At 50.0% G+C, this 16,348-nt stretch overlaps 1 protein-coding gene and 1 non-coding gene across 2 annotated transcripts; both read right to left on the bottom strand.

The window, feature by feature from the left end:
• Positions 1-65: 65 nt before the first annotated feature.
• LOC116885981 lies at positions 66-171 on the bottom strand. The gene has a single exon (XR_004386060.1). It is a non-coding gene; the product is annotated as a U6 spliceosomal RNA (small nuclear RNA).
• Positions 172-4,166: 3,995 nt separating this feature from the next.
• Ssc4d (scavenger receptor cysteine rich family member with 4 domains) lies at positions 4,167-15,241 on the bottom strand. Its single transcript, XM_032887031.1, has 10 exons — positions 15,059-15,241; positions 13,062-13,097; positions 12,616-12,921; positions 11,071-11,148; positions 10,224-10,538; positions 8,505-8,582; positions 7,287-7,361; positions 6,861-7,172; positions 5,762-5,839; positions 4,167-5,097 (listed from the first exon to the last, which is right to left on the bottom strand). The coding sequence occupies exons 1-10, from the start codon at positions 15,222-15,224 to the stop codon at positions 4,781-4,783; spliced, it is 1,761 nt and encodes a 586-aa protein (XP_032742922.1). The 5' UTR covers positions 15,225-15,241; the 3' UTR covers positions 4,167-4,780.
• Between the last annotated feature and the right edge of the window lie 1,107 nt (positions 15,242-16,348).

The raw sequence follows: 16,348 nt of genomic DNA, 5'->3' as shown, positions 1-16,348 counted from the left end.
TAAATCCCCAACCCTGGTATTGTTCTTCTTATGGGGTTGTAAACCCCTTCAGCTACTTCAGTCCTAAAAATATGGAACGCTCCACGAATTTGTGTGTCAACCTTGTGCAGGGGCCATCTAATCTCCTCAATATCGTTCCAATTTTAGTACATGGGCTGCCGAAGCGAGCACTTGAGGCTGTGTCTTATGTAGCATAGGCTGGCCTTGGATTAGCTGTATAATTGAGGGTGACCATCTGTCTCCACCCCTGGGATTTCAGGCACGTGACAGTCACCACACTCAGAGATTTTTGTTTCCTTTTTTTAAAATATATTTTCTTTTTGTTGTTGCTGGTTTTTAAAATTTTTATGGCATTTTAATTTAGTGTGTGTGTGTGAATACACACACATACACGTACGCGTGAATACACACACATTGCGCATGTTCATAAAGACAGTTTATGAAGATTAGTTCTCTGAGGCTTGGACTCAGGTCATTACAACTTGATATCCTATGCCTGTGGAACCCTTTCTCTGAGTTGGGGACTGAACCTAGGACTTTCTGAATGTTTGGCAAGCACTTTACCAACTGAGTACAACCCAGCCCCTTTGATCTAGGTTTTATTTATTTTAGTTGTTTTTTTACACGACCGTGCCACCTCGCCCTATTCCAATTCTGGTTTTATTGTGAACCAGTCTTATAATTTTAACAGTCCTTTGTGGGCTAAATGTCCTCTGTGAAAGCTGGGGGTGTGGGGGGTGGCAGCGTCTGCATCGTGTGCCTTTAATCTCCACAAGCAGAACTTTGAGTTTGAGGACTGCGGGTCTACAGACTGAGCTCCAAGGCAGCCAGGGCCATACAGAAAAACTGTCTCGGTAAACGAAAACCAACCAACCTAATTGTCTTTCGTGAAAATATCAGTAGAGGGGTTTAGGATATAGCTCCAGTAGAGGGGTTTAGGATATAGCTCCATTAGAGGAGTGTTTGTTTAGCTTAAGTGAAGTTCTGGGTTCCTCAGAATTGCATAAACGAGCACTTGTAACCCCAGTATTGGGGAGGTGGGCAGAGGAAGAAATAAAGATCAAAAGATCAAGGTCATCTTCGGCAATGTGGCAAACTAGAAGCCACGCTGGACTACATGAGACCTTGACTAAAGCATTTATAAAAGGGGAGTGGGGGTCGGGTGGGGAAGAGAAAAGAAGCCTTGTTGGCCCAGAGGTTGTTGTTGTAATCAGCAAATGTCTTCAGGGACTGAAAATGTCGCCTAAACTCCAATCTCTTGGGAACGCTTGACCTTCCTTCCCTTATATGGGCTACACCGGGGACTGGATTCCTTTGTCAAACCAAACCTAGACCTCTTCATAAACTGACCCTCCCGAGAGGAAAGGAAGCGACTCGAAGAGGGCGGCCCCACCCTCCTGCCCCACCCAACGAGCAACCTGCAGTTTGCTGCGACTGGCCGAACCAGTTTCCAACCTACCCAATCAAAATCCTTCAGTAAGATAGAGGCGTGGCTTCGGGTAACACCCAGAGCGGGCTCTCTTTTGCGCTCCTGCAGTGACTCAGCAGGAAGGCGCGACTTGATGGACATCCCCCATCCCCCCGGAAAGGTACACCTACGTCACGTCCTACCCAGTCCTGTCCTTGTCCTAGCCATCGAGGCTTATGGGGTCTAGTGGGAATCCCAACACCTGGCCCAGCAAAACCCTGGACCTTCCACTGATCTTTTGTTTCCTCCGTTTGCACAGTAGATAAGAACACTTCCCGGGGCAGTGCCTGAATGGGAAGACCCTGGAAGTTTGGAGTTTGACCTTACAGGAAGTCAATCCCGGCTGCTTCTTTTTTTTTCCGTCTTTTTTTTTTCTTCTAATCCCTCAATCCTCAATGTTTGGCTCCCGCTCGGGTTGTCAGGCAGGTGCAACAACAAATACACAGGGAGGCTAGCTTGCTGCACTTTGAAAACCTCATCAGAACTTTAAGTCATACTCAGGAACATAGAGACAAGGACATTGTGTCTCCACGATGGTCTAGATGAAGATGAGGGCCCCAAGGCTGGCGTGATGGCTCAGAAGGTAAAAACACTTTCTATCAAGAATCTGTGGTACGATAAACAGGCTTAATAGACGGATGAACTAAGGTATTGCACGTGGTATTTTTATAATCTGGTCAGTTAATAAACAGTCACAGCTTGGAAAAAAAAAAAAAAAAAAAGAATCTCTGGTACCTGCGCGGTGGGAGAACTCCTGTGACATGTACCACACACATACTCAAATATGCATGTATTATTATTTTTCTTAATAAGAGGGGCCTGGAGAGATGGCTCAGCAATTAAGAGCACTTGCTCTTGCAGGGCACCTGAGCTCAATTCCCAGCACCCACATGGTGTGGTTCACAACCAACCCTTTGTGACCTTGGTGAATACAGGGTATGCATGTGGGCAACATACAGCCATGTATGAAAATTTATACAAAAAAAATAAGTCTACCAATAAAATAAGAAGCTGCAGTGATGCCACTGAACCATCTTCTGCAGCCTCTTATTCTGTGCAAAATTGAGGACCTGATTGGGGATTCCAGCACCCAGGAGTAAAACCAGAGTGACCAGGCATGCCTGCGACTCTGGTACTACAGAGGGCAGAGACAGAATGACTTCTGGAGTTTGCTGGCCTTTAGGGTTTGCGGAGAGACCCAGGTCCGAGGGAATCTGAGAGCCATGGAGCTGGACATCTCGTATCATCTTCCTCTTCCTCATTTGCTTTTCAAGATATACACAACACACACACACACACACACACACACACACTAATAAATCTTTGTGGAACAAAACAAGAAACCAGAACTGGTGGAGTTGTGGCTGTGGCTCAATGAGAGAGTACTCTTATCTGCCTTCGATCAATTAGGTCCTAGGCTTAATCCCCAATCCTGCAAAAGCAAAACAGAGCAAGCAAACCAACCCAAGCAAGCAGGAATGGCGTCCAAAGGAAGCATCAGAGAGTAGCAGAGGCATAAAGAGGACAGGGATGAATAAGAACATAATGACTCACACATGAAAACTTATGCCAGGCGTAGTGGTGCGCACCTTTAACCCCAGCCCTCAGGAAACAGAGGCAGGCAGGTCTCTGAATTTGAGGTTAGCAAGGTCTACAAACCAAGTTCCAGGAAAGCCAGGGCTACACATCAAAAACCTGCCTTGAAAAACTAAAAAACAAAATGAATGTAGAAATTCATAGGCAGGGGAAGGGGAGAAGGTGGCATGGCCTTTCTAGTAGCTCAGGCTGCCTTAAACTCCCAATCCACCTGCTTAAGCATGCAAGTGCTGGAATTACAGAGTTTTGCCACCACCAATTCAGCCAGGGTCCCCAGCCCTGCCCCCAGGTATCTTGTCCTCCAAGCTTGCCTTGAGTGGTTACATAGTTGAGGATACCCTTGAACTCCCGATCCTCCTTCCTGTGACTCCTTTAAAGAGGTAATATCACAAGCATATTTTTACCAGAAGAGATTTTGTTTTGTTTTGTCATTTTATTTTCTGGGCCTGTTCAATCAGCTGCTCTTTTTTTTTTTTTTTTTTTTTTTTTTTTTTTTTTTTTTTTTTTTTCAGAGCTGGGGACTGAACCCAGGGCCTTGTGCTTCCTAGGCAAGCGCTCTACCACTGAGCTAAATCCCAACCCCTCAATCAGCTGCTCTTACTCTGCAGCTCTGGCTGGCCTGGAACTCCCTCAGCACGCCCTTCCTCAGCACCCCTAACGCAGGCATCACAGACATGCACCAGCCTGCCCTACTTCCTGTCTTTCCCTGGGTCTAGATTTGTGTGTGTGACAGAATGGAGAAGAGGACCAGAAGGAGCTGAGGCTTGCCCTGGTGAGTCAGCATTTCCAGGCTGTGATGGGCCCGTGGAGAACTGGATGATGCTCTTGGACCACAGCCTTTCATCTCTACACCAGTTTTCTCCAGAAAGTCCTTCCTGGAGTCTTTCCAGCTGCCTCGGGACAGATTCTCAAACAATGACCTCAGTTAAAAGATGGGGGATAGTGCTTTATTGACTTGGCACCTATGAACAGTGGCTATGGGCCTCCAGGCTTTTTTTTTTTTTTTTTTTTTTGCCGGAGCTGGGGACCGAACCCAGGGCCTTGCGCTTCCTAGGTAAGCGCTCTACCACTGAGCTAAATCCCCAGCCCCTGGTCTCAGGCTTCTTTGCTACTGCAAAATGGAGGCTCTGTGCCGGGAGGGGGAGTGGAAATCAGAGTTGCTGCAGGAAGGGCTCCTCTTGTCCCTGCTTTGGCCCCTGCAGCCCCCTTGTTCAGCCGAGCACCATCTGAGTCCGGGTCCTCACCCAGCAGGGAAGGTGAGGACCTGGGATCTTCTGCAGTCCCCTGCCAGTCTATAAAAAAGAGCACCCCCAACCCCTCCTGTCTCCCCACTTTTAGGGGGGAGACCAAGATAGGTCACTGGAAGGTTTGAAGGCCTTTACAGAGAGCCCGAGCCTCATGGCTATGGGTGGAGAGAGGAAAGATCAGGGGTACTGTATAATAAGAGTTCCCCCAAAGAGAAGTGAGTCATTCTCCCACATTTTCTGTTCTGACTGAGGCAAAACATTGCTGTGTTCACTGTACTGGGCCTTCAGCAGGTGACACCAGTCTTAGGCCACACAGTAAAGAGGATGCAGGCAGGTACTGCATCTCTCCCCCATGCATGGGGAGAAAGGGCACCAGGACCTGGAGCTATCATAGGAAAGCATCCTGGAAAAGCAGAGGCAGTTTCCCATAGGCTCCTTTGACAGGATACGGAGTGCAGAGCCGTCTGGGTCACAATGGCTGGCAGAGGACACTGGCATCCTCGCTGTGGTCACAGTTGTGGACATCCCAGCGGATGTGAGAGCAAAGTAGCAAGGTACTCTCGTCTCCTCGGCACTTGACATTGTCCAAGAGGATTGGGCCTCGGCCTGGGCCAAAGTGGGCCTCGCCTAGGGCTGCCAGAGCCTGGCCACATCCCAGCTGACGGCACAGGACAATGGCTGCCCGTAGGTCCCAGGCGTCATCACAAACAGTGCCCCACTGCTGTCCCAGGAAGAGTTCTACACGCCCTTCACATCGGTGGGTTCCACTAGCCAGACGGAGGTGCCCTGTGTTGGAGATAAGGCCCTGGGTCAGAAGAGCCCATATGCTCATGGGATCCAGTTTTGTCGCCAAGACCAGTTCTTAGGGTTGTCCTCTGACCTTCATGTTTGTTCATATTGTTTTGTGTTCACATATGTATGAATACAGGCGTGTATATACACCAGTACACAGACACAAATAATGCTGGACAAAGTGGCACACACCTTTGATCCCAACACAAGGGAGGCTGAGGCAAGTGAATCTCTCTGAGTTCCAGGTCAGCCTGTTCTCATAAGGAATGGTCAGCCAGAGCTATCCAGTGAGACCCCCAACAGACAGCCTCAGCCCCTTAGCCACACCATGTCTCATCCTGTCCCCCAAAGTTTACTGTCCCCACCTCCATGCCTGCATTCCCTGGGCTAATTTGTTGTTTGTGTTTTCCCTGGGGTAGAGTCGTTACTCATGTGGTTCAGGCTGACCTTGAAGTTACTGTTCTTCTGACTCAAGTCTCCAGAATGCTGGGGTGAAAGCCATGGACCAACATGCCTTTGTGCATTCTCTCACACTGTCTGCTTCAAGATAGGAGTCTCATCTCTTCAGTTTGGTCCCAAATGGAGAAAACTCTAGGTTGCTGTAGTGTTTTTATCTCTAAAGTTCCAACCTCAACTTTCAATGGCAGTAGACACCTACCATCTCTGGGCCGAGGACTGGGCATTCGGGTGGTCTCAGAACCATCCTGCTGGACCTGGAATCCCAGCTCCTCTGGGCCTGGCTCAGCAGGGGCAAAAAAAGATGGCTGTCACGGTGGGGAACATGCTATCTAGAGCCAGATCATCTCTCCTAACCTTCCCAGGTTATACAGAAAGAAAAGAACCTCAAAGAACTGCCATCTAAGAGACTGAAGGGCCACCTGGGCATCAAGTAAAGGTGGAGATTCCACCTTCTACAGCAAGCGAGAACAGAAGGGATTGACAATGTCCTGCCAGACTCTGTAAATGCCTCTTCATTGCTATCTCTGAAAAGGTTAGCTCTGGGAGAACAGTCCGCCCCTCCTGCTTCCTACCAATCACTAGTAGTTAGTAGGGAACCTTGACTCAACAAGGAGAGAATAAACGACACAGCCGTTATAAACTGGAAAGCACGGCTCGAGTCCTCCCTCGGCCGCGCCCTATTCTCACCCTGCAGAGAACTCGCCCTTCCGGTTACGCCCCTAAGGCTCAGCGGCTGAGAGTGCCCCAGCATCCGGCTACCCCCGCTATGCGCAATACTTCCGCTGCAGTGCAGCAGAGAGTGCCACGCCTATTCCTCTATTCCAGATCAGACCCTGTCTAGCCCTTACCGCAGCGCCCGCTAAGAGGCTCCACCTACAAAAAACCTCAGACCACCCCGCCCACAAAACCTGCGCACAGCTTCACTTTCCTCGTCCCAGGCTTGGGCCAGCTTCCGTTCACACAGCAGGGAGCTCCTGCTCACGACCCCACCCAAGCCTCTTCAGACTCGGCCCCACCCCCACTCACTGCTGCAAGAGGCTCCGCCCACGGTGCCGTGAAGGCCCACGCACTGCCCTGCTCAACCACTTCTTGTTCCGCCCCCACAGGATACCCCCTCCCCGCTCATGATTCAGTCCCGCCCATATTGTTGGTGCGCGCATGTGCACTGCCTCTTATGGGCCCGCAGCCCTCACCCTGCTTGCTCTGCTTGAGCTGCTCTGCTTTTTTTTCAGAGTGCCCCGCCCATATTTCCTAGTCGTCGGGCCCCGCCCACTCCTTATCCGACTCCACAGCTTCACCTGCGCACAAAGCTCCAGCGTCTTCGTGGTGGCCGCAATTGTGCTGGCCCCAGCCCAGATGGAAGCAGTCGCTGAGGCGGGCTTCGGTACCGGTGCAGCCTACGTTGTCCAGTAGCACAGGGCCTCGGCCATAGCCAAAATGACCAAGGCCCGTGGCGCCTAGCGCAGGCCCACAACCCGCCTCGCGACAGGCCACGCGCGCGTCCGCGAAGTCCCAGTCATCGTCGCACACGGTGCCCCAACCTCCTGCGTACAGCACCTCCACGCGACCGCGACAAGGGCTGGGGCCGCCTACTAGCCTCAGCCTACCGCCTGCGGGGCGCACAGGCCAGTGCCAGGGTGGATGGCCTGGGGCAGCGGGCTCCTTATTGCAGCCCGCATCCCACCCGCTCCCACCCCGCGCGGGACCCAGGCAGGTCCACTTACTTTTCTTCCCTGAGGCCCAGGCTGCTGTGGTGAACCGTACGGTATCCCTGGAAGGCAGGGCACCAACTCCTGTAGCTGTGGAGACAAGGGAGCCTTTGAAGCGGGCAAGGCCACTTAACCCCACCCACACCTCACTTAGCCTCAGTCCCAGAGTCACCGTGCTGTCTGTCCGGTATTAAAGATCTTTTAGGATTTTCCTCCCCATTTTCTTTTTTCTTTTCAAGACAGGCTCTCAGTATGTAGCTTTGGCTGGCTTAGAACTCACTATATAGATGGCTGATCTCACATAAGAGATCTGTCTCCCAAGTGCTGGGATTTAAATCTTTTGGGTTTTTGAGGCAAGGTCTGGCTGTGTAGCTTCAATTGGCTTTGAACTCCAGTCTCCTGCCTCATCTTGGTGTGATCCGGTCATGCCTGGTTTATGTGGTGCTTCAGACGGAATCCTTGGGCTTGTTCTTGATAAGCAAGCAGTCAACCCTGTGAATTACACCCCTCAACTCCCGGGTCTTAAATTATCCTAATTTTTTTTTTCTTTTCTTTTTTTCAGAGCTGGGGACCGAACCCAGGGCCTTGTGCTTGCTAGACAAGCGCTCTACCACTGAGCTAAATCCCCAACCCCAAATTATCCTAATTTTAATCACGCAGTGATACCTGTGGTCCTAATTCCAAACTTCCCTCTAACCCTGATTCCTGATTTGAATTCCTGCACACAGGCTCTCAATCCCCGACCTGTGCAGCAACCCCCAATTTGACTCAAGCATTTTAAAGACGTCTCTTGCTGGGCAGTGGTGACACACACCTTTAATCCCAGCACTCAAGAGGCAGAAGCTGGTGGATCTCTGTGACTTGGAGCCCAGCCTGGTCTACTAAGGGAGTTCCAGGGCTACAGAAAAAGAAAACTCTTCTTTTTTGGTTCTTTTTTTTTTTTTTCGGAGCTGGGACCGGAACCCAGGACCTTGCACTTCCTAGGCAAGTGCTCTACCACTGAGCTAAATCCCCAACCCCGAAAAAGAAAACTCTTATCATCCACCCTTAATTCTTCAGAGCTCTGGGTGTCATCCATGCTCCCATCTGCTCATCTCTTCTCACCCCGTCTCTCCCATCTGCGCCAAAGCCGTCGCTTAAAAGTCCCTTTCCTGTGTCTCCAGAAGAGCTTCCCTCGTTCCTACTCTACCTGACTTGTCCCAGCCCTTCGAGCTGGGAGAGTGGGCTCTTTACCTGCTGGCTCAGTGTGCCATGCCCAGTCTTCTTTGGTGACAGAGGGAGGCAGTGCTGTGGAAGTTGGAGGGCTCAGAACTAGAGCAGGAGAGAGAACAGAAGGGTCAGTCACAGGACTAAGAGTGTCTCCCAAGAGAGAACAAATTGTACACCAAGGGCTAGAATACAGTGAGCCCTGCCCAGCTTGACCATAGTCCTTTATGTGAGGTACACAGATACACATGCATGTTTTCATTTTTGTCCAACGTTCTTAGAAGTCCAGTGTGTACAAAATAGAAAAGAGGCAGAGCTTTGCCTATGAAGGACCCCATACTCATTTCTGAGGGATTTAAAGCAGAAAGACTCCACCAACTCTGTGGCCTGGGAAGTAGCTCAGCTGGTAGAATGGCTGCCTAGTATGCATGAAGCCCTGGGTGCATTCTAATAGCACATAAAATGGGTGTGGCTGTATATGTCTGCAATCCCAGCACCGGAGAGGTGAAGGCAGGAGGCTCAGAAATGTAAGGTCGTCCTTTAAGTACCGAGTTCAAGGCTAGACTAAAATAAAAGACTGAAGAATCTTTATCCCGATACATCAATAAAATGAGGTTAGAAAAGGGCTGGGAGCATGAATTTCATTGAACAAGATCACTTGTGATTCTGCTAGGGCTCCTGGTACCTCTCAGGACCTCGACTTTCCGATCTGTAGGCTGGGAATGATGGCTTTTGGTTTCCTACAAACACTTTCCATCTAATAGAGCAGAATCTACCTGAGAAATGGTGTAATGGTCCCAATGAGTCCTATTCGCTGGGCTAAGGGTGTATTTAGCACAGTGGTAGAGTTTACATGTACAAAGTTCTGGGTTCGATTCCCCAGGATATAAGAGCAACAATAACCCATCTGTTGGGCTGGGTATGATGGCTAGTACTGGTGATACCTGCAACTAGGGAGGCTAGCCTGGGCTACAGCAAGACCCTGCCTCAACAAGACAAAAATCACCTCTATTCTGTTTTACTAAGTAGTCCTGTCTGGCCTTGAACTCACAGAGATGAGCTTGCCATTGTCCCCTAAGAGCGGAGAAAAAGACAGATACCACAAGGTTTTATGTAGCCCAGGGAGTACTAGAGCTATAAGTATGTACCAGTATGCCTGGACTGTGTGGGGCTGGACATTAGACCCAGGGCCTCATGCATGCTAGGTAAACGCCCCATCAGGTAAGCTACATGCTCTGCTCCAATGTCTACCCTTAATTTACTGAAAACACCTCCCAAGTTGGAGAGGGTCCAGATGGGGGTGGGGCGGTCTATTATTAGATCTTCAGGATTACAGACAGCTGGCCAGGGTTAATCTTTGAGGGAACAGTTCTATATATTTGGTTGTGAGCGTAGCCTTTAACGGCTGAGCCACCTCTCCAGCCCGAGGGAACAGTTCTAAAATATTATTGCTTTATTCTGAAATCGGCCATGAGGAATATCTGGAAATTTCTAGACAATTCTGGAGCCATTCCTAGTAACAGAGGAATGCTGTGATAATTCTACAGAGTTACAGAGAATGTGAGAACGAGTTATCTGAATTGCTTCCCCAGAGCAGGCCTGAGAGTACAGGTAATTTGGAAAGTATAGTTAGCCAAACCCCAGTCCCCACGCAGCCCTTTGTTTCTTCCAGTTCTCCTCCCAACCTTAACTCCTTCGAAAGACCCCGCCTCTCTAGCCTGGCCCCGCCTCCGCTGCCCCTGGCACCTGCACAGAGCACCCCAGCATCCTCGTGGTGTCCGCAGTTGTGCACGCCCCAGCCTAGGCTCTGGCAGGCTGCCAGGCGGGGCTCTCCGCCTTCGCAGTGAACGTTGTCCAGCAGGATATGCCCGGTACCGTAGCCGAAAAAGGCGTTAGTGGTGGCAGCCAAGGCGGCCCCACAGCCCAGCTGGCGGCACACAACAGCAGCATCAGGCAGACCCCAGTCATCGTCGCATACAGTGCCCCAGAGGCCACCGTGCAGAATCTCCACTCGGCCTTGACACGGGCTGGCGCCGCCCGCCAGGCGCACGCTGCCCTCACCTGGTGATGGTGGATGGAGAGGGTGGGGCAAGTAGCATTTTACAGGGCCATGAGGAGGCATTTTCATCTACTTCATTAATGTACCGGGCCTTCCCAGGGACAGCAACCTCAGCTGCATGACCAAAACCCCGCAGCAGAGATAAGTTAGCCAGCCCACCCCCTTGGCCGAGCCTTCTGACAGTCCACAGAGTTGGATTGTGGGTCTCAGGATAACCAGAGTAGATTATGTCATCCTGACCCAAAAACTAGCCTTCCCTTTCTTGTCCTTGCTTTGTAAAATGTGCCTGTTTGTCATGTACAGCTGCCCAGAGAAAACCTCACTTCGTAAGATGTAGCTGCCACGCCTCTTCTTCCATGAAGCCCTCCCCCACTCCTGACAGATGGGACCTGCCTCCTCTAAGCTTCCTCCCTCTACATGTCCCTCAAAAGAGGGTCCTTGTTGTACATTGCGGGCATGACCTTGAAGCCCTCACCCGCCACTTCCCTCAGCTCCTCTAGCCTACACCAAGGGCCCGACTGCCATATCACTTACCTCTCCCATTTTGGAGGGCTGTAGGGGGCGCTATACTGGTCAACACCTTCCTTGCTGGGGGCTGTGTATGCAAGAATTCTGCAGAGAAAGCAGGGTAGAAGCAAGATACAGGGATCTTTCTGTTCTCCTCATACGCAGAATCCCTACGATACCTGCTTTCAAGACGACCGAAACCCCGAATTCTGCATATGTATGGATTTGGCCCCTAACTTGTTACGAAGGTAAAAATAAATTTGAACTTGTCTTCTTATCTTGGGAATGCTGTTATTTCAGGGGTGTGTCGCCATGCCTAAGGCCCACATCCTGTATTTTTTTTTTTTTTGGTTCTTTTTTTTTTTTTTTTTTGAGCTGGGACCGAACCCAGGCCTTGCGCTTCCTAGGCAAGCGCTCTACCACTGAGCTAAATTCCCAACCCCCACATCCTGTATTTTTTGAGCATGTGCATGTTCGAAAGTGCTTGAGTATGGTGCATGTGTGGTATGTGGATGTGCGCATGCATATGTGTAGGTCCAAGGACCTGTGTGTGTGCGCATGGAGACAGAGGCCCATGCTAGGTGTTCTTCACTGCTTCTCATTTTAATATTTTTTTAGATTTATTTTATGAATCGGACTGCTTGGTGTGTATGTTTGTACACCGTGTACATGCCTAGTGTCTGCAGAGATCAGAAGCGTTCTGGATGGCTGTGAGCTACCATGTGGATGCTGGGATTTGAACCCAGGCCCTCTTCGAGTACTACCACTACTCTTAACCACTGAGTCATCTCGGCAGCCCCTTTATTTTTATTTTATGGATATGGTGGTTTTGCCTTTTTGTATGTCTGGGCCCCAAATACCTGTAGTGCCTATGACGTCCAGAAGAGGGTGCTAGATCGCCTGGAACTGGAATTCCGGGCGATTGCGATCACCACGTGGAAAAGCAGCAAGTGCTCTTAACTACTGAGCCATGGCTCCAGTCCCTTAAGCCCAAGTCCAAATGCAGTTGACAACCCCGGGGAACTTCCTAGAATCATTAAATTCCTAGGCCCTACCTCAAACTGCAGAAACGGAAAGTCTAGGATCCGGTTACAGCTTGGGTTTTCATAAGCCTTGCCGGCTAGAAAATGGTTCTCAAGGTGACTGAGTTTCTATGCAGCTCTAAGCTTATGGTCAGGGTGACCCCAGTGGTCTGGTTCGTAAAGTGGGGGTGGGGGTGGGGGCTAAGCCTAGTGTGATGTACATGACTGAGCATTTAGCAGGTGGAAGGAAGAGAATCAGGTGGTCCAGGCCAGCCTGGCTTGTATGAGACTTCATCTCGGATGGATGGATGGATGGATGGATGGATGGATGGATGGATGGATGGATGGATGGATGGATGGATGGATGGATGAAAGGAGGAGAACACAGATCACTTGCCTAGAATCAGCTAGTAGGAGGTTGGGCATGTGGCTCAGTGGTAAAATGATTGGCTAGCATACATAAGGCCACAGGTTCAATCCTTAGACATCTGTGGTTCAATCAAGCCCCACATGGAACCCTGCTCGTTTCTTGCCCCCTTCTTTCCCTCACCATCACACAGGACCGCCACATCTTCATAGTGAAAGCAGTTGTGGACACCCCAGCCCCTGCTGCCACACTCGCTCAGAGACGCTTCCTGCCCGCGGCATTCCACATTATCCAGGAAAATGGGCCCTCTGCCCTGGCCAAAGGTGAGGGGCCGCGGCACCGGCAATGCCAGGCCACAGCCCAGCTGACGACACACCACGTTGGCATCCACAACGTCCCAGTCATCGTCGCAAACGCTGCCCCAGGAACCGCTGTGCATGACCTCCAGGCGCCCTCGGCAGCGGCTTGGACCCCCTACCAGCCTCAGCTCTGTAAAAAACGGAGTGAGGAATCGGGAATCCACGGGATGCCAAGGGATGCCACGGGAGCCTTCTCCCAAACTGGTGTGGCTGGACTATGCCAGCTTGGGAATATCTATGAACAGATGAGGGGGAAGTGGCAGAACCTACCTGGAAAGGGCAGAGGAGTGGGCTGGAGGGCACTCGCTGAAACAGACCAGACAGGGAAGGAGGTGAGTCTCTGCTCAGCTCTGGAGGACTGGTCTTTTCATAAGCTTCCCCTTCCCCAGGGGTCTCACCACCGGAATTCCGCATCTCCTTTTTTTTTTTTTTCTTTTTTTTTTTTTTTTTTTCCGGAGCTGGGGACCAACCCAGGGCCTTGCACTTCCCTAGGCAAGCGCTCTACCACTGAGCTAAATCCCCACCCCCACCCCCCCCCCACCCCTACCCCCACCCCCTACCCACCTACCCCCCCCGCATCTCCTTTTTTCTGGGACCGCTCCATCAACCTCCCTATCCCAGTGCTCCATGGTTCTCTGCAAATCTGCCTGGACCCATTTGTTTACTGGATAGCAAAATCCCATGAGGCTTTTCTCTCTACAAGGCAGAGTTTTGGTATCTTTTTTAAGAATTCATTAATTTCTTTTCCTTTTCTTTCCCCTTCCCCGTTCCCCTTCTCTTTTTTTCTTTTTCTTTTTTTCTTTTTTCTTTCCAGACAGGGTTTACCTGTTTAGCCCTGGCTGTCCTAGAACTTTTCTGTACACCAGGCTAGTTTCAAACTCAAGAGCTCCACCTACCTCAGTTTAGTGAGTGCTGAGATTACAAGGCATGTGCCACCACTGAAGAATCAAAATTTTTTTAAAGATTTATTATATATATATATATATATATATATATATATATATACTGTATATATATATACTGTAGCTGTCTTCAGACACACCAGAAGAGGCCATCGGATCCCACCATGTGGTTGCTGGAAATTGAACTCAGGACCTCTGGAAGAGCAGTCAGTGCTCTTAACCACTGAGCCATCTCTCCAGCCACCGAATTAAAACTTTTAAATTGCATTTATTTATTTATTTATTTATTTATTTATTTATTTATTTATTTATTTATCGGAGCTGGGGACCGAACCCAGGGCCTTGCGCTTGCTAGGCAAGCGCTCTACCACTGAGCTAAATCCCCAACCCCTTAAATTGCATTTATATGTGGAGGCCAAAGGATCACTGTCATTAATGGAACATAGGTGGTTTTAGCTACCTCACTGGCCATTTTTGTACTGTTGTTTTTAAAGTGTTTTTATTTTAATGTGTGGATGTTTCGCCCATGGGTCTGTGCCCCACATGCAGTACTGGCAGAGGCCAGAAGAGGGCACCGGATCCCCTGGAACTGAAGTTAACGAATGAGCCACTGTGAGGGTGCTGGGAATTCCTCTGGAAGAGGGCCAGCCCAGTGCTCTTAGCCAGTGAGCCATATTCTCCAATCCATTTTTAATGATTTCTTAAGATAGAGTCTCATAGCCCAGGCTAACCTGGAACTTGCTGTGTAGGTGAGAATGACCTTGAACTTTTATCCCACTGCTCCTACCGTGTGTGTGTGTGTGTGTGTGTGTGTGTGTGTGTGTGTACATTCATGTGTCATGTGTATGAATGATGGACATGAATGCTGGCGTGTGCATGGCCTATGGCACATGTCGAGGCCATAGGACAATGTTCAGGAGCTGCTCTTTCTTCCTACGGTATGGATTCCAGGGATCTAACTCAGGTGCTCAGGCTGGGTGACAAGCAGCACCCTTACTGCCGAGCCATCTTGCCAATCCTGGTTTTGTTTATTGTTGGCTTTTTTTGTTTGTTTCAAAACAGGGATTCTCTGTGTATCCCTGACTGTAAACCAGGCTGGCCTCAAACTCAAAGAAATCTGCCTGTTTCCTGAGTGCTGGGATTAAAGGCCTACACCACCACTGCCTGGCTCATTTTTTGTTGTTTTGAGACAGGGTCTCATGTAGCCCAGGCTAGCCTGGGACCCAATATGTAGCTGAGGATGACCCTTCTACTTCCACTTTCCAAGTCCTGGAATTACAAATATGCCTGGACTCCCATCAAAGTTGGACAGTGTGGGAAACAAGAGCTACAAAGAAGTGTCAGGGAGGGTCTGGGAACACTTACCCAGTGGGAACAGAAGAAGGAAGGACAGTGCTGGGGAGAGGGGCAAGGGGGCAGCACCCCCATCCCCAGGCTTCCATCCCCTGCTCCATTCATCGGGCTGGGGGCCAATTTGCATGTCTGCTTCCTTGGGTGTCCAGCCAATGGATGGCCTTTCAGGCGGTCCCATCGGGTATCGGAGGAGAAGTCACACCTGGAACATCTGCAGCTCAGGATCCTCCGTGCCTACTTCCAGCTGCACGGGCCAGCTGCAGGGGGAAGGACATAGCCACAGGTGCGAGAGCTAGGAGATAAGAAAGATGGATCTGGGCTGGGACGTGGCTCGGGAGAACGCTCGCCTAGAATCCGCTACTGAGAGTCTGGAGGATTGGCTCAGCCATAGAGAACCTACCCAGAATCCCCTGCGGGAGAGCTGGGGGTTATTGCTCAGTGGTAGAGTCCGCGCTGAACTCACATGGGCTCTGGGTCCATTCCCAGTACTACAAAAGGGGAAGGGAGAAGAGAGAGAACTTCCTAAGGGGCCGCATTTGGCTGCAGCCGTGCAAAGAAGACGAAGGATGCCAGATGGGCTCGGCAGGGTGTGGGTTCCAACCACAGCAGGGCCAGGGGCTCAGAGTTCATCCTCCAGGCCTTCATGCCCACAGGTATAGTTGGTACCAGGGGTGATACTTAAAAAACCCAGTTAATGGGGTTGGGGATTTAGCTCAGCAGTAGGCTGCCCTGGCAAGCGCAAGGCCTTGGGTTCGGGTCCCCAGCTTCGAAAAAGAGAAAAAAAAAAAAAAAAAAAAACCAGTTAATTTTAAGGGGTTGTAAGTATATATTTAGATTTTATTAATTTACTTATTTATTAATTTACTTATTAATTTTATTTATTTATTTATTACTAATGCCCACAGGTATAGTTGGCACCAGGGGTGGTACTTAAAAAACCCAGTTAATTTTAAGGGGTATACATTTAGATTTTCTTTATTTACTTATTAATTTTATTATTATTATCTTGTTGTCGTTTGGTTTTTCAAGACAGTGTTTCTCTGTGCAGCCCTGGCTGACCTGAGACTCATCATGAAAACCAGGCTAATCTTGAACTCAGAGATCTGCCTGCCTCTGCCTCTGAGTGCTGGGATCAAAGGCATGTGCCACCACTGCCCAGTGGATTTTATTTTCATTGCTACTGTCTGTATGTGTGGGTTGGGTCTGTATATGTCTGGGCGTCTGTGGGCATGGGGGTGTCAGGATGTCTGTGTGGGCCTGGGTATGGTGGAGGGGCTTAGACCAAGGGGTTCACATATGCTA

This window comes from Rattus rattus, chromosome 16, assembly GCF_011064425.1.
Source record: "Rattus rattus isolate New Zealand chromosome 16, Rrattus_CSIRO_v1, whole genome shotgun sequence".
Lineage (NCBI taxonomy): Eukaryota > Metazoa > Chordata > Mammalia > Rodentia > Muridae > Rattus > Rattus rattus.
The sequence above is the reverse complement of the archived record's forward strand: the minus strand, read 5'-3'. Positions and strand labels throughout refer to the sequence as shown.

What these genes read in the sequence shown, in the direction of transcription:
- Ssc4d (XM_032887031.1), bottom strand. Translation starts at nt 15,224, where the DNA reads ATGGGACCGCCTGAAAGGCCATCCATTGGCTGGACACCCAAGGAAGCA. An exon ending in AGCCCTCCAAAATGGGAGAG is followed by an intron (nt 10,539 to 11,070) that starts GTAAGTGATATG and finishes CACCATCACCAG; the next exon opens with GTGAGGGCAGCGTGCGCCTG. An exon ending in CTGGGCCTCAGGGAAGAAAA is followed by an intron (nt 7,173 to 7,286) that starts GTAAGTGGACCT and finishes TGCGCCCCGCAG; the next exon opens with GCGGTAGGCTGAGGCTAGTA.